Here is a 26,002-nt window from a genome sequence, read left to right on the forward strand (position 1 = left end):
TTTGAAATCTCAAGTGTATTTATTTGTCCATTCCAAGTATATTGAGTGCCCATCACATGCCGTTGGGGAGATCATTTTCTCCCTTATTGAGTCTTCTTTTGCAATTTCTCTTGAATCCACTCTCATGTCTCATCTACTCTAGGGCACTCTCCAGCTCCTTCAGTCATACTGGACATGTTTTCAGTTCTGGAACCACACTTACTTTCTTCCTTGAGTGTTGCTCCCTCTCCCTAGAACTATCACCCTCTCCCTGCTCACCTCCACCACCAGCAGCCCATACTTATTCATCCTACAGATCTCAGCCTCAATGCACTTCCTTGAAAGACTTCCTTGACTAGCCTCATCTGAACCAAGCTAGGTCCTTCCATTTATATGCCCTCATAGCACACTGTACTTCTCCTTCATAATGAAATGTCTCTGCTCAAGCGAAGGACCCTTGTCTGTCTTCCTCACCAATGTTTCCCCAGCATCCTACACAGACTTTTCACGTAGTAGGGACTTAATAATTCTTTGTTAAAATAATGAATATAATGGCACCTGCCTTATCAAGACCCTGAATTATTTTTTAAAAATCTGAACTGATTTTCCTGCCAATCTATTTCTCTTATCAAACCTGCAGTCAAGTTCACCGATCTCATGGGCACTGTGCACATTCACACTTTCATGCCTTTGTTCACATGTTCTGTCATCTAATGTGCCCCACCCCATCCCCAACTCTTCACTAAATCCTGACCACCTTCTAGATCCTGCTCAAATCTCCAGATTACTGCCCTAATTTTACTCTTTTTTCCTTTTCAGTTATTATCTATGTCCCCAAATAAGGCAACCCTGAATGTAAAGCAATCCATTTTCCTAATGAGAAGACTCAAAAAAATTTTTGAGGGCAACTTGAATAAACCAATTTTTAAGTAAGTAGATGAAAGTCAAATGTCTACATAGATATGCTACTCTTTTTTTAATTCAAGTATATTTCTATTTCTTTTTTTTATTCAAGTATAATTAACATACGTGTTAAATTAGCTTCAAGTGTATAATATGATTCGAAACTTCCACACATTACCCAGTGCTCATCAAGGTAAGTGTATTCTTAAGTCTCTTTATCTTTTTCACCCATCCTCTTGGCAACCACCAATTTGTTTTCCGTATTTAAGAGTCTGACGTTTTTTGTTTGTCTCTTTTAACTGTTCATTTGTTTTGTTTCTTAAATTCTACATATGAGTGATATCATATGGTATTTTTCTTTCTCTGACTTGTTTCACTTAGCATGATACCTCCCAAGTCTATCCATGTTGTTGCAAACAGCAAGACTTCATTCTTTTTTATGGCTGAGTAACAGTCCTCTGTGTGTGTGTGTGTGTGTGTGTGTGTGTGTATTTTATCTTCTTTATCATCTATTGATGACATTTGGGTTGCTTCCAATATTACATATTATTTACTACTATGGAATAATCTTCAAGATATAATATCGTTTAAAAAGCAAGGTAGGGCAGCCCGGGTGGCTCAGTGGTTTAGTGCTGCCTTCAGTCCAGGGCCTGATCCTGGAGACCTGGGATCGAGTCCCATGTCGGGCTCCCCGCATGGAGCCTGCTTCTCCCTCTGCCTGTGTCTTTGCCTGTGTTTCTCATGAATAAATAAATATTTAAAAAAATAATAATAATAAAAAAAATAAAAAAATAAAAAGCAAGGTAGAGAAAATTGCTATAATTTGCTAACTTTTATCAAAGAAAAGGGTGTTGGGAGCACCTGGCTAGCTCAGTTGGTAGAGCATGGAACTCTTGATCATGGGGTCATGAGTTGAAGTCCCATGTTGGGCATAGATCCTACTTTAAAATAAACATATATTTTTGATACCTTTTTTCTTTTACATATATATTATATAGCATATATATGTGTGTATATATATATATGTATGTTACAACATAAGCATCTGCTTATACTTAAAAACATATCAAGGAAGAATAAGCCATGAATAATTGTTTTGAATAGTTACCTACAGAGGAGTGAGGATTTAGGGCAGACTAGGAGACAAGGACAAAAAAAAAAAAAAAAAAGATATCTTTGAATATACCTGATTTTATAAATATCATACATAATTTTAAAACAAAACTAAAAATTTTTAAAGCAATTCCCAAGGGCACCTGGGTGGCTCAGTCAGGTAAGTGCCTGCCTCAGGTCATGGTCCCAAGGCCCTGGGATGGAGCCGCATCAGACTCCCTGCTCAGTGAGGAGTCTGCTTCTCCCTCTCCCCCTGCTTGTGCTCCCTCTCTCTCTCTCTCGCTCTCGCTCTCTCTCTGCCTCTCTGTCAAATAAATAAATAAAATCTTAAAAAATAAAATAAAATCAATTCCCAGAAATGAGAAACGAAATGAAAGCAAATGACAAATTGATGGTATAACTATTCCAAGAGAAATTATTCCAAGTAACGTTAAGATATAATAAATTGACTGAACATCCATAGGGGCATATACCCTAAAGATGAAAAGAATTTCAGAAGATCTTAAACTGCTTTTTAGTTACCTACTGGTGGTAGAGTTGGTGCTATCACTCTAAGACTGCTGTGCATTGTGAGATAAACAAATGAGTGATTATGTAAACTTGTTCTGTCACTCTCAATGTCACTGAAAACTGGCATTCTCTGCAGGGGTAAAAATACAGTCCTAAGATAGAAGTTAAGTAAAAACCATGTAGTCCTGGAGCACCTGGGTGGCTCAGCAGTTGAGCATCTGCCTTTGGCTCAGGGCATGATCTAGGGGTCCTGGGATCAAGTCCTGCAACGGGCTCCCTAAGGGAGCCTGCTTCTCCCTCTGCCTGTGTCTCTGCCTCTCTTTCTGTGTCTCTGATGAATACATAAATAAAAATCTTTAAAAAAGAAAAAAGAAAAGAAAACATGTAGTCCTGAATTTGAATCAAATGTGTCAATAAAAACATATATTTTAATCTTTAAATGTCTTTAAACTTCTAAATTTGCATTTTCTAGCTCTGTCCACTCAAAAAGCCTAAAAAAAATGATCAGCCAAAAGCAATGAGCATTCTCAGCACCGAGATTATGGTCTCTGAAAATGCCATTTTCTACTAAGAGGTACCCACAGACAACGAGGGTTGTGTCAAAAGGACTCAGGAGTCAACTTAAAGAGATCCCATGCTTTTTAGGATAATTTGAGTATCAACAAAAGTAGTAATTGCAAAAGATTAAATATATCAAATATGTTGAAATCCATGAGTTCACAATGTCACTCTAAAAATTAATTGGTTACCACTGGAGGATAATGCTAACAAGCCAACTCATTATGTTGAAAACTGTCAAAAATTTATCCTGGCTCTCCTATATAAATTGCACCATAGAGTAATAACATAGAAGAAATGAGAGAAGTTTCTTATTATAGGAAAGAATAAATTTAAAAAGAATGTTAGAATTAGGACATCACCATTTTGCAATCCCTAATGGACTGCATTGATTTTCAACAGCCACTAACATCACAAAGAGGAACAACCAGACATTCTATGTCTCCTAATGGGAGGCCATATCACCACCCATTAGGTAATCTTAACAAATAAATTGTCCCTGAATCTGATCAAGCCTCTAAATCCAAATACCAATTTACTGACAATACAGTGAAACAGAGTTCCATGGAAAAACACCAGCAGGAGAATACAATCAACAAAATCCAAACTCTGGAAAACTATAGAACAAATCCTCGCCTGCGCCTGCCCCTTTTTTAAAATAAATAATTGCAATAAAAGAAAGAGAGAGAGTAAGAGAGAGAAGATGAAAGCAGAAATTTAAAAGAGATGACAAATCAATTTCAATGTGTGGACTCTATCTGAATCCTGATTCAAATAAACTGAAATATTTTTTAGTTTTTTTTTTTAATAACTGAGACAATCGGAAATTTGAATATTGACTAGATCTTTTATTATATTAAAGAAACTGCTATGTTTTCCTCATGTGATACTGTGCTTATTTTTTATAGAATTCTTATCTTTTTTGTATGGAATTGTTGAATCACTATATTATAAACCTAAAACTAATAAAACGTACATTAACTATACTGAAATTAAATTTTTGAATTAAAAAAAAGAATTCGTATCTTTCAGAGTGATACACACAGAACTATTTACAGATAACTGAAAGATTACAGATATGTAAAATAATATATTAACTTAGAAATGTTATTTTTTCACATTTTATAATTATTTAAAATTATCCAAAATCTTCAAAAATATCTTTACCATCAATGGAAAGACTCATATAAAGTAAAAGAATAACATTTAGGCAGAAAAACTTGTCTTTATTTTAGATTCATTATTTGTTAATCTAGCTTATCCTTTAGATCATGGATTTCCTGTGGTAGCAGCCACAATTTATCATCTTTACGTTCTTAGAGCCCAATATAGTAGCTTAACACTGTAAGTAGTTTGCACTCTTGTAAGTCCCAGAGGGGAGGTTCTGTGCCTATGTTCACCACTATGTACCTAGCAGCTAGTATAATGTCCGGTTTGTGTAAGTATCTAAAAATTGTGATGAATAAATATTTATTAGGGTTCTGAACTCTATCACATGATCATATATTTTCCCATAAAACTTCATATATACGTATATATATGAGTTTTGGTTTGTTTGTTTGTTTTATGAGTGATTTTTCATGTTGGGTTCTCCATAGGTTTGTAATATCCAAAGGACAGCGACCCATGCGTTAATAATGCTTAGCACTCTCCACAGATACCCAGCACAGCATAGAACACAGCAGAAATCTGGAGGAAGGGGGTAAGGGAAGAGTGGGATCATTGATTTTATGACTCTAAGAACTATAAAAACAAAATATGGAGAGCAAGGCCAATCATCCGAAATACTCAGGTTGAAAAATCAACTTGTTTCTTTAACTGAAATTAGTTAACCACAGCCGAAATTCACTGAATTGTTCATCCACTTTCTTTGTCTTGCCAAAGAAAACAGAGCCACTGTCAAATACCATTAGCCAAAGCATTTGAAATGTCAGGCTTGAATGTGAATGTGTGGCCCTCATTTGGATCCCTGTTCAAATAAACCAACTATTTGAAAAATTATAAGACACTGACATAAATTTAAACAACTAAATGGATGTTTGATTATATTAAGGAGTTATTGTTAATTTTTAAAAATAACAATAATATTGCGATATGGTAGTTATGTCATTTAAAAGAGTCCTTAATCTTTGGTGACACATACTGAAGTTTTTACTGATGAAATGATATGATGTCTGGGATTCGGAGAATGGGTGGGGACATAATGAAACAAGCCAGGTCATGGGTACATGATGACTTACTTTGCTATCTGCTTGAAATGTTCCATAAATTTCAAGTATATACAAAGTTTATTTAAAATCACAAAAAATGGGGATCCCTGGGTGGCGCAGCGGTTTGGCGCCTGCCTTTGGCCCAGGGCGCGGTCCTGGAGACCCGGGATCGAATCCCACGTCGGGCTCCCGGTGCATGGAGCCTGCTTCTCCCTCTGCCTGTGTCTCTGCCTCTCTCTCTCTCTCACTGTGTGCCTATCATAAATAAATAAAAGTTTAAAAAAAATTTTTAAAAAAAAAATCACAAAAAATGGGGGCGCCTGGGATGGCTCAGTCGGTTGAGCATCTGCCTTCGGCTCAGGTCATGATCTCAGAGTCCTGGGATCAAACCTGTGTCGGGCTCCCTGCTCAGTGGGGAGTCTGTTTCTCCCACTTCTCCCCACTCGTGCTCTGTCATGATCTCTGTTTCTCTCTCTTGAATAAAGAAATAAAATTATTTAAAAAATGAAAAGAATATTGAGTCTCATGGGTCTGTGCTTGTTGCAGATTCCTCACCAGTTGGCTGTTACTGCCTCTGATACCATCATTATTTCTGGTAGAGAGAATTTCTCATCCATAGATTTCTAGGGTTCCCATGTATGGTCTTCAGGATTGCGTGTGAGTGTGCATTTTTCTTGAGCAGGTCCATAACTTTCATCAGATTCTCAGAGAAGCTTGCGACTCAGAAAACCCTGGAATCATGAGAACCTCATTATATAAGTTTAGGAGAAAAAGGAAAGAAGGGAGGGAGGGAAAGAAGAAAGAACTAGAGACAAGGTGGTGTTTCTAAGTCTCCTCTTTTCTGTACTTCCCGCTAGCTCACTGACAACGACCCACCATGTAAATGTGAATTGATTTGGGTGCCTACCTCAAGGACGAGATAAGATAAAAAGAACTAAGGAGGTTAAATACACATTAGAACACTGACATTGCAGGGCACATCTTATTATAAGCCTTGAGAAATGAATGAATTATACCTGAGTAGCAGACCAGATTCTTACTTACAGTTAATGGACAAATTAAAAGGCAGGGGCAGGGCTGAGTCTCACATAATGGCTCCAGCTCCTGGAAGCAGCCTCAGAGGCTGCAGGGGAGGGGGAAGGCAGCAGAGGGTGGAGCCCACCTTGAGCCCTCTCCCTGACTCATGCCCCCTGCAGCGCCACTCTGGCCCTGCGGGTGGTGGACCTGCCAAACTCAACTCCCCCTTCTATCCTACAGTTAGTCTCAGGCTTTTCACCTCCAAAGACCCCTTTCATCTTCTTTTCCTAAGGATCAATGTTTTCAGAAATTGTATATAACAGCCTTATAGCCCTCTACCCTCCCATCCTCACCCCAGACAAGAAAGAGTCAAGCATTTATTGAGCTACATCTAACCATTTTTAAAACAACAAATATAGAAGTGACTTCCAGGGCTTCTGATCAGCAAACTGAGTTGATACAGTATCAGGAACAAATATTTACTGAGCACTTCCTATACGTCTGTTACCCCACTTAATCCTTACAGCAATCTTAAATTAAGCCTAAGGAAGATCACACAAGAGCTAAGTAGGATAGGAGGAACTCAAACTCAAGCCTCTCTATATTCTTAATATATGCTAATATTGCCAAAAGCAAAAAACCCAGTTATTTCAGAGAGCCCAGGTCACCTAATCATGCATTAATGTCCACAGCGCGAGATCCACAGTATCACCATCTTAAATCCTTAGTGTGCCAGAACCTGGTACTTGAAACTTGCACTTTGCCTTTTACTGAGCAGACTTCCAATAGTTCTCCAGCTCATTCACTTCCATCCTCCTCTTCAGCCAGCAAGGTCTCTGAGTTCTGGGCTCCCTGTACACCCTTGTCAGTGAATCCGGCCCACACATGCCCATCTGCCTAATGCCCTCAATTTGACTTCCTCGCTGAATTCAGACTGCTTTGGCAGGAAAAAAAAGGTTCTCCAAGGACTCGTGCAGCTGTTCTGGACCTCCTCTCAGTGGCCGTGAGCTCCTGAATACCTGTGAGCTTCCTATTCTGACTCTTTAGCAGCCTTGAAGGGGGCCTCAGATTTCAAAGTAGCTCTGGTTTCTCGGTGATTCTTTTCTTGAACCTCACCTGGAGTCACTCCTGTTCGGTGTTCTGATTACTAGTTAGTACGCGGTGGTACGGAGAATAAATGGCCTCCTGATTAGGGTGGCAAATGGAAGTAAGGTTGCTAATCAGCTGAACTTCAAATGAGGAGATTATCCTAGATTATCTGGTAGGCTCAACGTAATCACAAGGATCCCTAAAAGGTGGAAGGAGGGTGGAAGACCCTCTCATTCCTAGGAGCCAAGGAATACAGGAAGTCCTCAGAGCTGAAGAAGTCACGGAAACAGCCTCCAGAAAGAACTAGAGCCCTGCCCACACTTGGATATAGCCCAGTGAGAGCTGCATTGGACTTGAGACGCACAGAACTAGGAGATAATCAACGTGTGTCGTTTTAAGTCACAAAATCTGTGGTAATGTGCTATGCTGGTAATAGAAACTAAATCACACATGTGGTTCCCTAACTACCAAGACCAGAGTAAACTTATTAGTACCTTATGTGAAACAGCCAACCTCTCCATTATCCAAGATTTGTTGCCGTTACCTGGCAGCGGATCTAAGATAAACATGGTTGCTTTCTGCGTCCTGATCAGTACGTGGTAATCTTGACCGAGAGCCCTGTCTACCCTGCCAAGGCAAACCTGAGCTAAAGCAATTATCTGCAGATTCTGAAGGAAGTAGATTGGCACCCCGAATGGTCCCCCAGACTACTCCGATTCTCCGCTTAGCAGGACAGCCCACATCTCTCCTACTGAAGCTCCCCAGTAGAGCTGGTAAAGCCAAGCACAGAGAATGCTCACAGTTCCCCCCAACCCACACACACACACGGGAAAAGAACACCTAGTGTGTGTTGGGAGACGGTGGAGGAATAAGCATTGTACACTGGAGCGTAGCAGAGGAGAAACTGCTATGGTTGATACTTTCATTCAGTCCCATTCAGCAAATGTTTACTGGGCTCGGACACACGCCAGGCATTAGGTGCTAGCGTTCAGGTCTCCTTCGGGAAGTCCTGGCCAGAAGGAGTTTTCTCAGGTCCACAGAAGGTATGGAACGTGACTGTCTTCTCACCAGCCGTCATCCCCAACTATCACCCATTTCCCAGGGCTTGGTTTTCTAAAGGTTTCTGTAGAATGTTCCATTCTGAGCAGGCTTGATTCACATAAAGCCTTGGTAACCACCCAAACTCACTTGCTCCCCTCTCCGTCACTGACACCACGCCTCAACGTGCCTGTAGTTCGCAGCACCACTTGGCTCAAGTGCTGATGGTTTGCACCACGCCAGGCTTCTCCTCCAGCACTTCTTTCTGCTCAGTTCTGCAAGTGCTGGTCAGGAGAACGTTGAAGATACCAGATGTCCTCAGCTCCAGTCCAAGCTAGAGGCTCTCCCTAAAGCTCTCTGATCTTCTTCCTCCCTTACCACCTGGCCCCTTTAAGAGCTCGTTGACTCCTTAGCTTTCAGTTACCACCTCCAGAGATCTCATCAAAATTGGGTACCGCAGGCCTTCACTGAGACATCCTACCCGACAGCCTCCTAGCTGGCCTCCTCAGTCCAGTCTCCGCCCAATCCAAAACACCCTTTGTACACCTTGCCATATATCTTCCCAAACACTCATTAAGGGCTCACTCCAAGCCACACTGGTCTAGGTTTCAAAGACACAAACGACAGTCATGCAGAGGGATTAAAGGCACATACTCCGGAGACAGTAATAGCTCTTGGTGGGCATTGTGAGCAGAGAAGACCGAGTGACGAATTCTGACAGTGACACAGAGCCGGACCTTGAAAGCTAAATGGAATATTCTAGGTGAAGAGGAGGGGAAAGAGTTCCCAGCTGGAACACCTGAGCAAAGGCACAGCCACACACAAGGGAGAGCTGTTGTGTGACCAGGCAATGGGCACCTGATGCTCTGTGCTAATCCTGACAAGACCACGAGCTCCTCAGGAGAAGCACGACGGCTCAGGAAACAGGAAAGTCACTCATTCGCTCACCCAACCGAGCCCCTGTGTTACGCCAGGAACTGCGCTGCGTGATAAGACTTCCTGCCTGGCGCTTGCCCCCATGAAGCTTCTACTCAGAAAGGTAATAATGAGATGGAACAAGAACACTTCAGGTAAGTTAGAAGAGCTATTACCATCTACAACAGGATCACATGAGAGAGTGACTGCGGGTGGAGGTGAGGGGAAGCCACTCTGAGGAGGCAACACTTGAGCTGAGTCACAAAGAGCCTGGAGAGAATCATGTCCTAGGCAGAGAGAACAAGAACAAAGGTCCTGAAGCAGCAGGAGCTTGCCATATTGAAGACACAGAAAGAAACCCACAGCAGAGGTGCAGGACGAGAGGCCTGAAGCTCGGTGGGCCGCGCTGAGGAGCTTGGATCTCATTCTCGCCCGCGCTGGGAAGCCTCGGAAGGGTCTCAAGATAGGAACGGGCGTGACCTGTGTTTTTAAAAGCTCTCTCTGGCTGCCGGGTGGAAAGTGGACAGTAGAAGCGAGAGAGAGGGACGCCTGGGGGGCTCAGCAGTTAGCGTCTGCCTTCGGCCCAGAGCGTGACCCCGGGGTCCCGGGATCGAGTCCCGCATCGGGCTCCCGGCATGGAGCCTGCTTCTGCCTCTGCCTGGGTCTCTGCCTCTCATGGATAAATAAATAAAATCTTATTTAAAAAAAAAATAGAAGCAAGAGAGAAAGCAGAGGAGAGTGTAGGACGCGAGTAGAGTAGTCAAAACCAGAGAAAACAGCCTAGACTTAATATATTTAGACGTGATGCCTAGAATCTCTGTTTACATCAAGTTACACAATCTCCTGGCTTTGCAAGGTCCATCCCCTGCAACAAACACACACACACACAACCCAGCTGCACATAGGAGGCCTCATCGGTAAACTTCAGTCGGTTGACTGTGTGTCCCCCAAGTCATCCCTATTTCCTTTCCTCCTCCTGCCCTCATTTCTTTTCCTCCCTAGATCTCAGGTACCCGTCTGCCCATCACCTGACTCAGCCTTCAAGAGGTCCTACAGCTTCTGCTCTATTCCTTTTCCTCTCCTCACCCCACCACCATGAAAGTTACACGAACTAGATGTGAAGGAGATCATTATTTTTGATTCCACCCCAGAAGCACTCAGGCATTATCACGTTCACGGAGCACTAACAGAAGTTTATGGGTTATTCCGATCTTGACAATACAACTGGTACACGTTCTGCATGTTAAGGACACTGTCTCCTCACACTCGTTCCAGCCTATTCTAGTCTCCCCACTGGAGCCGGAGAAATCTTTCACTAGGAGAACCTGATCATGATCTCATTGGCACTTGCTCTCTCATACTACACCCCCCCCAACTCTCATGCACTTGTGCTCTCTCTCACACTCTCTCTCTTCCTTCCCCTCCCTCTCTAAACCCCTTTGGTGGCTTCCCCTCGTTCTTCAAATAAATCCCAACTTTCTCAGGATGGCCCATAACGACCCCAGAGTGCATCTCACACCACTCCCCCCATAGCTCCCTGTGGCTCCAGCCACACTGGCCGCCTTTCAGGCCCTCTACCTAGATGTGCTCCTTTCTGCTATTGTCTTTGTCTCCAATGTCCTTTGCTCTCCCTCCTCCCTCAGTTGACATTTTAGCCTTTAGATCCTTAATTCTCTTCCTTGGCAAACTCTCCTCTCATCTAGGACCAAGGCTGGAACCACTCAGAGCACTGCTTATCCTTCTTTCGAAACACTCTTCATGGTTCCAAATAATACATTTATTTGTGTGATTATTTGATTAAAAATAGTTATTTCTCCCCACCCTCCGAGACAAGGAGTTCCGGGGGGGGGGGGGGCAAGAACATTGCCTATTTTTGCTCACTGTTGTATCCCCAACATACATTGAATACACTCAGCGGGCCTTGGGAGGATCAGATACGGAAAGATCTTCCAAAATCTTAGATATGGTTTTCATCATTTTTTGATGGAGCAAACAAACGAGGAATCATGGATCTTCTAGTGGCAAACCATTGCCAGCAAGAAGAGAGTCAGTGTCTGATGCCCATTTTGCTACAAACTTGGAATGCTTCCCCTGCCTCCCTACACAAGCAATCGCTGACATCAACATGGCCCTTGTTTCCAAGGCCCATCATCCTTCCTGGGAAGTCCCATAGTCCTCCTCACAGCCTTCCACTTCTGGCTTGACCTTCTCCCTTCGATCTCTTTCCAGAGCAGTTAACTGGACCACCTGACTGCACAGGAAAAGGGGGGAGTGAGAGTTCAATGAGCTGTTGTCACACAGTAAAGCCTCCCACAAATAGCACCTCGCTTAGCCTTCAGGGCAACCCTGTGAGGTGGGCAAGGCCGCTATCCCCATCCCCATTTTACTAGATGGAGAAACTGAGGCTCAAGGAGGCAAGCGACTTCCTCAAGGTCGCAAGGCGGTGGCGGCAGGTGCAGGATTTGAGCCTTGCGGTCCCTGACCCCTAGTCCAGGGCTCTTCCTGCCACCTGCCACCCGCCACCCCAACGGCTGGGTCACCACTTACTCCCTTAACTGAACACCTGTTCCTGACCTCCCTGACCCGCCCCCCCAGGTTGTCAGCTGTCGCCGATGGAACCAACCGAGGCGGTCGCAAGCCCGAGCACACTGAGGGGTCTGGTCCAGCCTCCGCTCTTTGCAGCTCTTTCTCGCAGCCACTGGAGGAACCAGAGGTCTCCAGAAATGAAAACAACAAAGAGGAGACCTGCCCCCCGGGAGCCCGGTCCGCGGCCACCTGTCCCCGTCCCTGGGGGGGGCGCCCGAGGGGAACGGAGGTCCCCGCCCGCCTCGGGTGCAGCGAGGCTCCGGCTCCGGCTCCGGCTCCCGCTCCCGCTCCCGCCCAAGGTCACCCGGTCGCGGCCCGCGCCCGCCCCCGCCGCCCGGGGCGCCCCCTGCTGTCCCGCGCGGGCCCGGCCTGGGTCTCGGGGCGCCGCGGGCCGGGCGGGGCGCGCGGGGGCGGGCGGGGGCCGGGCGCGGGGCGGGCCCTACCTGGTAGCGGAGGACGCCGTCGGGCTCGGCGCTGCCCGCGGGCATGGCGGGGCGGCGGTCGGGGCGGCCGGGGCGGCCGGGGCTCCGGGGCTCCGGGGCTCGGGGCCCAGAGGCAGCAGCCCGCGCGCTCCCGTCGCCTCCGAGCCGGCCGTCACCCATCCACCGCCGCCGCCTCCATTGCCGCCGGCCCGGAGGCCTCGCCGCAGCCAATGGGCGCGCGGCCTGGGCGGCCAATGAGCGCGCGGAGCTCGGGAGGACGCCGCCGGCGGACCGGGGCTCCCGGGAGGGGGGAGGGGGAGGGGGGGCGGGACCCGGGCTACCGGGAGGGGGGAGGGGGAGGCGGGGGGGGAAGGGGGGAGGTGGGGAGGGGGAGGCGGGACCCGGGCTACCGGGAGGGGGAGGCGGGGGGAGGGGGGAGACGGGCTACCGGGAGGGGGATGCGGGAGGGGGGGAGGCGGGAGGCGGGGAGGGAGGGGGGACCCGGGCTACCGGGAGGGGGAGGCGGGGGGGGAAGGGGGGAGGTGGGGAGGGAGGGGGGAGACGGGCTACCGGGAGGGGGATGCGGGAGGGGGGGAGGGGGGAGGCGGGGAGGGAGGGGGGACCCGGGCTACCGGGAGGGGGAGGCGGGGGGGGGAGGGGGGAGGTGGGGAGGGAGGGGGGAGACGGGCTACCCGGAGGGGGATGCGGGAGGGGGGGAGGGGGGAGGCGGGGAGGGAGGGGGGACCCGGGCTACCGGGACGGGGATGCGGGAGGGGGGGAGGCGGGAGGCGGGGAGGGAGGGGGGACCCGGGCTACCGGGACGGGGATGCGGGAGGGGGGGAGGCGGGAGGCGGGGAGGGAGGGGGGACCCGGGCTACCGGGAGGGGGATGCGGGGGGAGGGGGAGGCGGGGGGAGACGGGCAGGGAGGGGGGACCCGGGCTACCGGGAAGGGGGGCGGTGGAGAGGGAGACCGGGGTGGGGGCCCAGGCTACCGGGAGGGTCGGGCGGGAGGAGGGGAGGGGGCGACAGGACCCGGGCTACCGGGAGGGGGAGGGGGGAGAGGGACGCCGGGGAGGGGGGGCGGCTGGCGGGACCCGGGCTGTCGGGAGGGGGACGGGGGGAGGGATGGGGAGGGGGGCGGTACCTGGGCTACCTGGAGGGGGCTGCCCGGGAGGGGCCGCGGGAGGAGGAGAGGGGAGGGGAGGGGAGGGGGGGCGGGCGGCGGTACCCGGGCTAGGGGAGGGGGGAGGGGGAGGCGGCGGAGGAGGGAGCCCGGGGAGCCTACCGCTCCGGGCCCGGTTGCCCGGGAAACCGCCGCCCTCCCTTCGGGGGCCTCTGGGCTTAAAGGTCCTCCCGACTGCTCGCTAGAAATTGAAAATCTCGTGCTATTTGCGGCCGCACCTGACCCTCGAAAACTGGGAAAGTGTCGCTTTTGTGTCACTCTGATGTTATGACTTAGGTCAGGCCCCGGGGATTGCAGAGGGAAGTACCTGAGGAGGAGGGGACCGGCCTTCTAAAATTACTCGTGAAACTCGGAACTAGTGGCCAGATGAAGAGGGCGTTGAAGAGAAGCGGGCGGGCAGTGTCAGGCCCCCTCCAAGGCTCACTACCTCTTAGGTCTTCTCCCTGGGTCTTAGGCTGGCAGAGAAGTCACAAGAGTTGAGCCCAGGTTGATGGCTGAAATCATTCTGCAAGAACGCTTCCAACTTTTCCGAGAAATGATCTAAGGCAAATTATTATCTAACAACAGAACTACTGATCTAAGGCAAGGTTAGAAAATCATGAGTAATGCATTCAATTTGATTTGGACTTGAAAGCAAAGAGATGCTGGCCACAATCCAACCAATCTTCCGTTCCCAAGAGGAGGCAAGGGGCCTTTTGCTTTACATGCAGTATCACAAAAGCCTGTAGGTGAGTCCATATTATTAGAGGGGGAAAAAACGGTCCAAAGGATTGTTGGCCTCAAAAGAAATTACGTTTGGAGAACATAATAGTCGGGTACATGTTACATTTCAACCCCTGCCTAGCACAACTTGCATTGGCCCTGACATTTGAAACAAGGTTGTGCTTCAGTGTCCCTGGGGCAGAGCCATATTTCTGATCTAAGGCCCCTGGTCCTGTTTCTAAGCCCACGGGGAGCCTGCTGCAAGGCTCTATCCCGGGACCCAGGGATCACAACCAGACGCTCAACCCCTGAGCCACCCGGGTGCCCCTGCCCATCAAAATCTTAACCATCTTCCAAAGTCAATCTCAAAGGTTATCTCTTCCAAGAAACCTTTCTTTATCCCACTCCAACACCTCTTAGAGATATCGTCTCTCCCTTCTCTGAAGCCTCACAGGACTCCATACCTTTCTTATGACAGTTACCATGCTATGGTTATTTAAGTACTTCACTTATATGTTTTTACCTTACTATATAATATTGTAAGTTTTTTTAAGATAATTTTTTATGGGGGATCCCTGGGTGGCGCAGCGGTTTAGCGCCTGCCTTTGGCCCAGGGCGCAATCCTGGAGACCCAGGATCGAATCCCACGTCGGGCTCCTGGTGCATGGAGCCTGCTTCTCCCTCTGCCTGTGTCTCTGCCTCTGTGTGTGTGTGTGTGTGTGACTATCATAAATACATTTTTAAAAAAATTAATAAAAAAAAGATAATTTTTTTATGTCCTTCTGTACTCCACAGAGCATCAAAGAATGCTGGGCATATAGAAAGTACTCAATAAATATATGTGCTTTTAATTCAATCAAAAACATATTCAACACCTACTAAGTACAGGCCTAAATGGCACTGAAGATGCAGACATTTAAAATACAATACATGGGGATCCCTGGGTGGCTCAGCAGTTTAGCACCTGCCTTTGGCCCAGGGCCTGATCCTGGAGTCCTGGGATCAAGTCCCGCATCGGGCTTTCTGCGTGAAGCCTGCTCCTCCCTCTGCCTCTCTCTCTCTCTGTCTCTCATGAATAAATAAATAAAATCTTTAAAATAAATAAATAAAATAAAATAAAATATGTATCTCCAAAGGGCTTATAGTCTCATCAGGGAAACAGAAAACATGTGAATATGATGACAAGATAATAAAACATAGAATAAGAGCCATATGAGTAATGTAGACAACAAAGATTATAAAAATTCAGAAGAGGAAATGATCTTTGTGACTTGGGACACTTCAGGAACATGACACAGAGGACATGGGTTAGAGCTAAATCTGAAAATAATTGAGCCAAGGTAAGGAGAGCAAGCATCTCGACTACTGGACAAAGACTTAATAATAGGAATGGGGGTGCCTGGGTGGAGCAGTCTGTTGAGTGCCCAACTCTTGGTTTCAGCTCAGGTCATGATCTCATGATATGGGATTGAGCCCTGTGTTGGGCTCCATGCTCAGGAACTGAGCTATCAACACAGAACTTTCCCTCTGCCCCTCCCCTCACTCGTGTTTGTGCGCACTCTCTCCAAAATAAATCTTAAAAAAAAAAAAAAAAATAGGAATCTATGTGGCCCATTCAGAGTAAGCCATGATTTGAGCCAAAGCAAAAAGTCAGAGAGAAGAACAGTAGGAAGTACAAATTGTGGTCTAAAAAACCAAACAGGATTGCCTGGGTAGCTCAGTCCCTTAACGTCAAGCATTGGACTCTTGATTTTGGCTCAGACCATGATCTCAGGGTTTTGAGATAGACCCTCCCTCCTCCCCCTCCCCCTGTTGGCTCCGGGCTGGGCATAGACCCTGCTTAGGATTCCCTTTGCCCTTTTCCCTCTCCCCGACTCCTCCCCGCACCCTCCAAGCACACTCTATGGCTCTCTCTAAAGAACAAAAACAAAAACCAACTATGGCTAAATTATGAAGAGCCACCCAATTAATTCAGACTTTACTTTTCTCCAGGACAGAAAGTAAGACTGCTGAAAGTTTTGGAGAATGCTTCCATGTACCAGGACCCAGGCTTTGTTGTATAAATGCATTGTGTTATGTGGTATTTATAATATTTCTATTATATCTCCATTTCACTGGTAAGAAAACTGGGGCTTAGGGAAGTTTAGCAGCTTTCTTCAGGTCAGGCAATTATGAAACTGGGCTTTGGTCATTTATTAATTCAAAATACATTTCCCAAGGACCTTTGTGTTCAGGCCCATGTTACATGTCTGGGAAAGAACAATAAAACAGGCTCTTGGGGCACCTGGATGGCTCAGTCAATTAAATATCTGTCTTCAACTCAGGTCATGATCCTGGGGTCCTGGAATCAAGCCCCAGGTCATCAAGCTCCCTGCTCAGTAAGGAGTCTGCTTTTCCCTCTCCTCCCCGCTGTCCTCTCACTATCTCTGTCTCTGTCTCTGTCTCTGTCTCTCTCTCTCTCTAAAACAAACAAAAAACACAACAAACAGGGTCTTGCCCTATTGGGCCTTACAGTCTAGTGGGGAGACAGTAAGTAAGTAAACAGACAACAGATTATGATGGCTGCTAAGAAGTCAATAGCAAGGTCATGTGATAGAGGGTAATTGACATGGGGGGTGGGGTGAGCTCCTTTAGATGGGGTGATCATCGGTGAGAGGTCCTCTGAGGAGGTGAATCAAGGATGAGTCTGTCTGACTCGAGTTCTTGGCCACCATGCAATCCTGCCAGCATCTGGGCCTGGTGGGTTACAGGAGGTGAAGCTGGGGCAGGGGGTCAGATAGAATGACTCCGGCAACCTGGTAATTCTGGAGAAGCCAAGGATGCTGTTCAAGGGGAAGATGTGCCCCGAATTCCCCACTCCCCAAAAAGATAGCTCTGAGCCATGGGGGTAGGCCCCAGCGGACAGAGGAAGGGAGAGGGCTAAGGAGGTAGAGAATCCCTGGGAGCTCTGGTGGCTCTATTTTCCTCTTCTTCAAAGGTGGAAAAAGTCAGAGCCTCTGGCCCTTGACTCCAAGGTCAAGAGCCCCATCTTCTGGTCTATTGTGCAAATTACAAAAGAAATGAGGCCACAGCGCCAGCCTCTGAGGCTACGGGAGGCAGCTACTACGTGAGGCGCTGCAGAAGACAGGCTCTCCTCTGGGCAGCACTGTGGTGGTCTCTCCTTCCCGAAGGAGGCCGGCTCCTTGGCTCCATGCCTCAGGCTCTAGGATTCTAGCCTCTAATGCTTCCTAGGCTGCTTGGAATAGTGCAAATAAGCAGCTCTCAATGTGGCCAGCAAACAGGCTCTAGAGGAGCTGGAAGGAGGATATTTGGCTGAGGACACGGCCTCACAATGATTATTTGTTCTAAAGAAAGCAGAAAAAACAGTGGAATAGAATGCAGAGCTTCTTGAGGCCTGCACAGGGTGCTTGGCCCAGAAGGAGGCCTACAATGCGCAGGAAAAAGCAAAGTGTGCATAAACAGAGACTACACGCAAGAGCCCACACACACCGACAAGAAAGCAAGGAGGCATGCCGCTCGGATGACCTCAATGCTTGCATCAACTTCGTGGGGTAGGTTCTATCAGCCCATTCTATAGGTGAGAAAACTGAAAACTGAGGCTTAAAGATGTAACTTGCCCTTGTCACACAGCGCGGTTAAAAAAATAAAGACACACACATCTGAGCTCGGATGTATCTGATTCCAGAGTACACATGCTTACCCGCTCCCTCCCTCTCCCATGGGTCTGTCTGGGGAAGAGAGCATGTCTTGGACCCCCTGGGGACATGATAAAATCAGTGGGACTCTCTTTTCAGGTAAGTACACAAAGCCCCAAATTTCTCATTTCATTGTAAGGGAGTGTTCACAGCCTTCCCAGGGAAGCACCAGGCACCTTACATGTATTATCTTTAAATATTGGCTGAAAATAAATAAATAAATAAATAAATAAATAAATAAATATTGGCTGAAAAACATTAAAATTATTTTATTCAGAAACAAAAAAGGCAAAAACACAAGGAACTCAGAATGTCTGAGCAAATGCTCTCACATAATTGCAACCAATCTCTTCATCAAAAGCATCTTAATTTCCCTATCATGTTACCATATCCCTTGCTCCCTTTAAACTGCCAAAAGAGCCACCAGAACTGAGATTCTAGTCTTTACTTGCTATTAAGTAGCTCCCAATTCCCAGCTGTGCCGTATACCTGATTTTTGTCGCCCCCACCCCACCTCACCCCTTCCTCTTAATCACACAATCTAAACCCAAGCACGGATTAGAGGAAAAGGCGTCAGGATCCAAGGAAAGACTTAATTAGGGCTTGGTGGTGCTGCCGTCTGGGAGCGTTTCCTGTGAAGGGAGGGGGAGAGCCAGGCTTCCTTGTCAAGCTGATGAGGTTGTGCAGGTGCATGACCTGCCTTCAGCCCTTTGCCAAGCGTGCGTTCAGTTTCTCCGTGCACAGCGTGCTGCAGGCCGGGACACTACACGTCGAGGGAAGAACAACGAAGTGCCACAAAGACTGACTCCTGACTGGCAAATCCTGCCCCCTCGGTTGGTCGTCGTCAACACCATCCACAGAAATTCCCAGGCTGTGCTCCTTGACACGCTGCTCGGGACTAAGGCTGTAGTGGACAGAACCCACCTACGATGGCAAAAACCTACCCTCTGCGTTTTCTAGAATCACGAGGAAGTGGTTTGGGCCGAGGCAGAGGCCGGGGAAGGGGAAGGGACCAAAGAGGAAGCAGAGCACAGAGGAAGGCAAGCCTTTGAGGAAAGAAGGCTTGAGACTTCCAGATGCAGGTGGGCAATCACTCAGGGATTGGGGAGAGCTGGGTGCTCCCCGAGAGCCCTTTGCCAAGTCCTTGATATCAGATCCAAATACGTTTGCATTAATTAAGCACATCCGTCTTCTCTGTTTCTAACTAAACCCAGTCCTGCTTCGAAATCGGGTGGTTTCAGGCAGCCCTGGTGGCCCAGCGGTTTAGCGCCGCCTTCGGCCCGGGGTGTGATCCTGATGACTCGGGATCGAGTCCCACGTCGGGCTCCCTGCATGGAGCCTGCTTCTCCCTCTGCCTGGGTCTCTGCCTCTCTCTGTGTGTCTGTCATGAGTAAATAAATAAAATCTTTAAAAAAAAAAAGAAATCAGGTGGTTTCATTCCACATCTTACCTGCGTGGAGATAAGACCTCTTGAGCTTGAGCTTGTTAGACTACCTACAGAAATTCTTGCTTCACTTTTAGCCAACGTGCCTAGGATATCCTTAAGGTGGCAGCACATTCAGTACCTCGCATTTGTATAATCCTATATGCTCAACCTTCTTTTTATTTTTTAAGGATTTTATTTATTTATTCATGAGACACACAGAGAGAGGCAGACACAGGCAGAGGGAGAAGCAGGCTCCCTGCGGGGAGCCCAATGCAGGCCTGGATCCCGGGATCACAACCTGAGCCAAAGGTGCCCCTCAACCTTTTTTTTTTTTTTAATCACCTTATCCCATTTCTCTTCAATGGGTCTGTAAACGTACACAGAAGCATGAGCTTGACTAGACAGCTGAAGTGTGGCTGGAGTAGGGACTTGCCCAGGCCAGTTAATAGCAGAGCTCGGTCAAGAACTACTAATGCTTTCCACTTCACTGTGTGGCTTCCTAGAAATATAATTCCACTCAGCCACTTCCTGCACAAAATTGAATTTATTTCAACTGAACAGCAAAAATGAGAATCAACTTGAGAATTGACATTAACTCCCCATAGCAAAAGCCCAGAGTCCCTCCCCGGCTACCCCTTTCCTATCAGATGACAGTTTCATATAATTTCCACTTTGGGAAGCTTGTCAGTGATACCCATTCATTAGTTTACTGAACAAACTCTAGTGAACTTCTGGAAATAACTCTTACTGCTTCTTATCTCTAAAAGCACGCGTTAAGTAACAGATATAAATTTAGTCCAAGCTACTTACTCCTGGAGAAACATCCCTGAGGTCTTTCATTTTGTAGTTAATAAAAAAGAGACCCATTCAGACATTTGCACTGGGGCAAAATGGAATAGACATAGATTTTGATTTTGAATGTATTTCCCTGATTTATCCTTTCCTACCTTTAATCTTTTGCCAAACTGAAAAGGCCAGCCTCCTCCTTAAAGAATGCAGAGTTTCTCTGGTCTTTTCTTATAAAATGTAAGAGGGAGTATTTGCTAGCTTTACCAAGAACAACCAGACCTATGAGATGGGAAGCCAATGAATAGCAGAGAAAAAAGTCCTTAAAACAGATATAGAAAAAATCAGCGGGGATCCTTGGGTCACCTTCAGCCCAGGGCGTGATCCTGGAGACCCAGGATTGAGTCCCACGTCAGGCTCCCTGCATGGAGCCTGCTTCTCCCTCTGCCTGGGTCTCTGCCTCTCTCTCTCTCTGTAGCTCTCATGAATAAATAAATAAAATCTTCAAAAATAAATAAATAAATAATTTTAAAAAGAAACAATCAGCTTTGTGTGGGATAGACAAAATGAACTAAGGTTGAGGCGCCTGGGTGGCTCTGTCAATTGAGTGGCTGCCTATAGCTCAAGTCATGACCTCAGAGTCCTGGGATCAAGTCCCACCACCGGCTCCCTGCTCAGCGGGGAGCGTGTTTCTCCCTCTCCTGCTGCCCCTACCCGCCCCACTCATGTTTTCTCTCTCTCAATAATAAATAAAATCTTTTAAAATTGAAGAAAAAAGAAAGATAGAGCAATATAGGTATAGAAACAGATACGCCTAGATAGAGAGGAATAAATATGGCAAGATGTCAACAATTGTGGAATCTAGTGGAGGCTTTACAGATGTTCATTGTCCTTGTTTTTCATATTCCCTCTATGTTTGAAATTTTTCATACTGTATATAATTCTTGAACCACTCTGTTGTACACCTGAAACTAATATGTCCACTATAGTTCAGTTTCTAAAAATGTTAAAATCATACTGTTCTCTCTCTTTTTAAAGATTTTATTTTTCAGTCATCTCTACACCCAACATGGAGCTCAAAACCACAACCCCGAGATCAAGAGCTCGATGCTCCACTGAGACATCCAGGTGCCAAGGTGTTATTCCTTAAAATAAAACAAAACAAAAATTTCTCCTGAAAAAAAAGTTGAAAACCAGAGGGCCACAAAAGGTGGGGGACAAAAGTGAAATAAAGACATTTTTGAAAACACAAATAATTAAACAAAAAAAAGACCTCCATCAAACAGGCAAATTCCCAGTCCAGTAGGCACTACTTTAGGACATCTCTGCCCTGAGCTGGCCAAATGCCAAAAGTACAGATTGTCCCCCAAAATATAAGAATCATGCCTAAAGCAAGATGACTCAGTGAGTTTTAAAGATAAAGGATGGACAAAAGCATGTCACATAAGTGAAAGAAAGAAAGGGGCCGGGGGGAAGAGGAAGGAAGAAAAGAAGGAAGAAAGCAGGAAAGCATGATCTTAGCTTCTGGTAATTCAGATTTCAAAGCAAAAATTACAGGCACTTTATAACAATAAAGATTTACTTTACTGGGATCCCTGGGTGGTGCAGCGGTTTAGCGCCTGCCTTTGGCCCAGGGCACGATCCTGGAGACCCGGGATCGAATCCCACGTCGGGCTCCTGGTGCATGGAGCCTGCCTGTGTCTCTGCCTCTCTCTCTCTCTCTGTGTGTGACTATCATAAAAAAAAAAAAAAAAAAAAAAGGGTCCCTGGGTGGCGCAGCGGTTCGGCGCCTGCCTTTGGCCCAGGGCGCGATCCTGGAGACCCGGGATCGAATCCCACGTCGGGCTCCCGGTGCATGGAGCCTGCTTCTCCCTCTGCCTGTGTCTCTGCCTCTCTCTCTCTCTCTCTGTGACTATCATAAAAAAAAAAAAAAAGGTTTACTTTATTGTGGGGATCTAACACATACCTGTGCAACCAAATAATATAACAACAAAGTTTACTAGAAATACAAGAAAGAATCAACACATGTATCATTAGAAGAAGAGTTTCTTTTACCCCTCTTAGACTGTGACAGAGCAAGATAAAAATTTAAAAATACACTTGAGTAATACAATGATGATTGATCTGATATACATTGAATTCTATATTTTGAAAACAAAAAATATATCTTTTCAAGGGCTTATGGAAAAGTCACCAGAATTGATTATTAGGCCAAAAGAAAATAATATAAACTCTATAGAGTAAAAGACATTCTATTACGATGATGTAATAAAACTTGAAAAATTGTTTTAACTCCACTAAATAGAATTTTTTAAACTCTTAAGTAAGTCATTCATAGGAAATGAAATTACAGGGGCACCTGGGTGGCTCAATCGGTTAAGTGCCCAACTCTTAATTTCAGCTCAGGTCATGATATTGGGGACGTGAGATGGAGCCCATCAAGGAACCTCACCTTGGGCACTGCTGCTCTATGCTCAGCACAGAGTCTGCTTGTCCCTCTCCCTCCTCCACTGATCCTCCCCTCATTCTCTCTTTCTGTCTCTAAAAATAAATAAATAGGGGCACCTGGGTGGCTCAGCATCTGCCTTCAACTCAGGTGGTGATCCTGGGGTTTGGGGATCGAGTCCCACATCAGGCTCCCCTGCAGGGAGCCTGCTTCTCCCTCTGCCTATGTCTCTGCCTCTTTCTGTGTCTCTCATGAATAAATAAATAAAATCTTAAAATAAATAAATAATCTTTTTTTTTCTGGAGGGGGTAATATCCAAAATGTATAAGGAACTCATACAACTCAATAGCAAAAAAAAAAAAAAAAAAAAATGATCCGACTTAAAAATGGGCAAAGGACATGAACAGATATTTTTCCAAAGAAGACATACATATGACCAACAGTTATATGAAAAGATGCTCAATATCACTCAGAGATCTGCAAAGCAAAACCACAATGAGATACCACTTCACACCTGTTAGCATGGTTAGTATCAAAAAGATAAGAAGTAACAAGCATTGGTGAGGATATGGGGAAATGGGAACCTTTGTGTACCGTTGTTCATGGGAATATAAACTGGCATAGCCACATGGAAAAGAGTATGGTGTTTCCCCCAAAAAACTGAAAATAGGACTATCATGTAACCCAGCAATCCCATTCCTGGGTATACACCTAATGGATATGAAATACTTTTCCAAGAAATACCTGCATCCCTATGTTTATTGTAGCATTATTCACAATAGCCAAGGCATGGAAATAACCTAAGTGCTCATAGACAGATGAATGGTTAAGAAAATGTAATATATATACATACACATACACACACATAGGAATATTATTTAGGCATGAAAAAAGAAAGAAATCCTGCCCTCTGTGACAAAGTGGATGGACTTGAGGGCATTACAGAGTGAAATAAGTCAGACAGCAAAAGGAAAATACTATATAGTATAGTATAACTATAACTATAGTTATATAGTATTATATAACTATAGTTATATAGTTATATAACTATAGTATAGTTATAGTATAACTATAACTATACTATATATAGTATATAGTATAACTTATATGTGGAATCTAAAAAAGCCAAGCTCATAGAAAGAGTAGAATGGTGGTTGCCAAGGACTGGGGCGGGGGGGCGGGGATAGGGAGATGTTGGTCAAAGTGTACAAAAGTAAGATAAGTTCTGGGGACCTAACGTACAGCATGGTGACTATAGTCAGCAATAATGTATTATATGCCTGAAAGGTATGTGAAGTGATGGATGTGTTAACTAACCTTATTGTTGTAATCATTTGGCAAGCCGTCCAAGTCATGTATCAAATCACCACATCGTACTCCTTAAACTTGCACAAAGTTATACGTCAATTACATCTCAAAAAAGCAGGGGAAAAAATGTACTCAAAACTAATTCTTGAGGCACCTGGGTGGCTAAGCGGCAAAGTAGCTGCCTTCTGCTCAGGTTGTGATCCCAGAGTCCTGGGATCGAGTCCTGCGTCGGGCTCCCCACCTGGAGCCTGCTTCTCCCTCTGCCTATGTCTCTACCTCTCTCTATGTGTGTCTCTCATGAATAAATAAATAAATATTTTTTAAAAAAGAAAGAAAAAGAAAAGAAAGAAAAGAAAGAAAAGAAAAGAAAAGAAAAGAAAAGAAAAGAAAAGAAAAGAAAAGAAAAGAAAAGAAAAGAAAAGAAAATCCAAACCATGGAGGGCAGTGGGCAGGCATAGGGACAATAAGAAAGTTTCAAATACCCTCCATTAAAAGGAGAATGAATTCAAGCCCAGAAGCTTTTGTGGGCGATTCTTACCAGAACAATCCAAGCCACCTTATTCTTAGCAGGAAAACACTACAAGTATTCCAGTAGTCAGAAACCAGTTAAGAATGATCACAATCACCTCCATTACATAATGGATAGGAAGGGGTTAGCCAATGGATGTCGGTAATAGAAAAAAATAAAATATACAAAAAAAATCAGAAAGGAAGAGACTGTATAAGCCTAGAAAACCTACAAGAATCAACTGAAAACTATTGCAAACAATAAGACAATTCAGAAAAGTGGCTGGGCATAAGATTATTCTACAGAAATCAATACCTTTCCTACGCACAACTGATTAGCTAATAGAATGAGAGAAGATTCCAATTACAGTAATAAGCAAAGAGAAAAAAGGTCTTAGCAAACAAGCAACATGCGAGAACTGTATGAAAAAAAATCGAGCACTACTGAGTGGCCCAAAAATCTTGAGTAAATCGCAAGACACACCCTCTGTTTGGTAGGAAAAACTCTATTTTATTAAAGACGTTAATTCTTTTACTCTTCTATAAATTTTAGGACAACACAATAAAATTATCAACTGGGTTTATTTATTTTGAGGGCAGGCAAAAATATCCAGGGAATCTTGAAAAAAAACCAAAAGCATTATACTGGGAGCTTCGTTCCTTGAAGAACAGCTGGGAAAAGGCCCTGCAATGGCTCCCTTGACAGGAACACAGCTCTATGCCTCCCTCCAGACCCGCAGTGCTGCTGTGGCTCTAGCAGCCCACACCTTCCTCCAGCCACAATCCTGGGCAGCCTTGGGTCTCTAAGTAGAGACGTAGGGACGCCTGGGTGGCTTAGCAGTTGAGTGTCTGCTTTCAGCTCAGGGCGTGGTCCTGGGGTCCTGGGATCGAGTCCCACATCGGGCTCCCTGCATGGAGCCTGCTTCTCCCTCTGCCTGTGTCTCTGCCTCTCTCTCTCTCTCTGTGTCTCCCATGAATAAATAAAATATATATTTTTTAAAAAGCAGAGACATAAACACCATGTTCCCACTTCAGAGCACTGGGAGCTCCAGTCCTTACTGTCTGAAAGCTCTGCCACACATCTGAGAGATGCTGTTCGTGCTCTAACTGGGCCCTCTGCACCCACCCCCAAAGATGCTGAAATCCTAAATGGCACTCCCCCCCCACCGCCACTGCTGCCCCATACCTCAGAATATGACTTTATTTGGAAACAGAGTCGTTGCAGGTGTAATTATTTAAGATGAGGTCATAGTGCAGTAGAGTGAGCCCCTGAGCCGTGTCCTTATAAAAAGACAGCCATATGAAGACACAGAGAGACTCAGGGCGACAGCCATGTGGACGCCAAGGATTGGACTATCCTCCTCTTCTCTCTACAGTCCTAGAAACTACCAAGACTGCTGGAAGCCATCCGAAGCCAGCAAGAGCCAAGGAAGGGTCCCCTACAGGTCTCAGAGGGAGCCCTGAAGATTTCTCAGGACCGTGTGACAATACATTTCTGTTTGAAGCCTCCTAGTTTGTGATATTTTGTCATAGCAGCCCTAGGAGACTAACACAATGTCTATGAGCAGGATCTTTTTTTTTTTTTTTTTTTTTTTCTATGATCAGAAT

General features: G+C 45.8%; 1 protein-coding gene across 4 annotated transcripts in view; it reads right to left on the reverse strand.

Moving 5' to 3' along the window:
* SLC4A8 (solute carrier family 4 member 8) overlaps positions 1 to 12,534 on the reverse strand; it is a 74,560-nt gene extending 62,026 nt beyond the window's left edge. For 2 of the 4 annotated variants that reach the window (XM_077869997.1, XM_077869999.1), the window contains exon 1: positions 12,362 to 12,533. In XM_077869997.1, coding sequence (XP_077726123.1) covers positions 12,362 to 12,520 — 159 coding nt within the window. In that variant the 5' untranslated portion in view covers positions 12,521 to 12,533. Of the gene's footprint in view, positions 1 to 11,955; positions 11,975 to 12,361 lie in introns of those variants that run through there. The other 2 variants (XM_077869996.1, XM_077870000.1) reach the window with 2 other exon arrangements.
* Positions 12,535 to 26,002: the final 13,468 nt, after the last annotated feature.

Source organism: Canis aureus, chromosome 25 (genome assembly GCF_053574225.1).
Source record: "Canis aureus isolate CA01 chromosome 25, VMU_Caureus_v.1.0, whole genome shotgun sequence".
Classification (NCBI taxonomy): domain Eukaryota; kingdom Metazoa; phylum Chordata; class Mammalia; order Carnivora; family Canidae; genus Canis; species Canis aureus.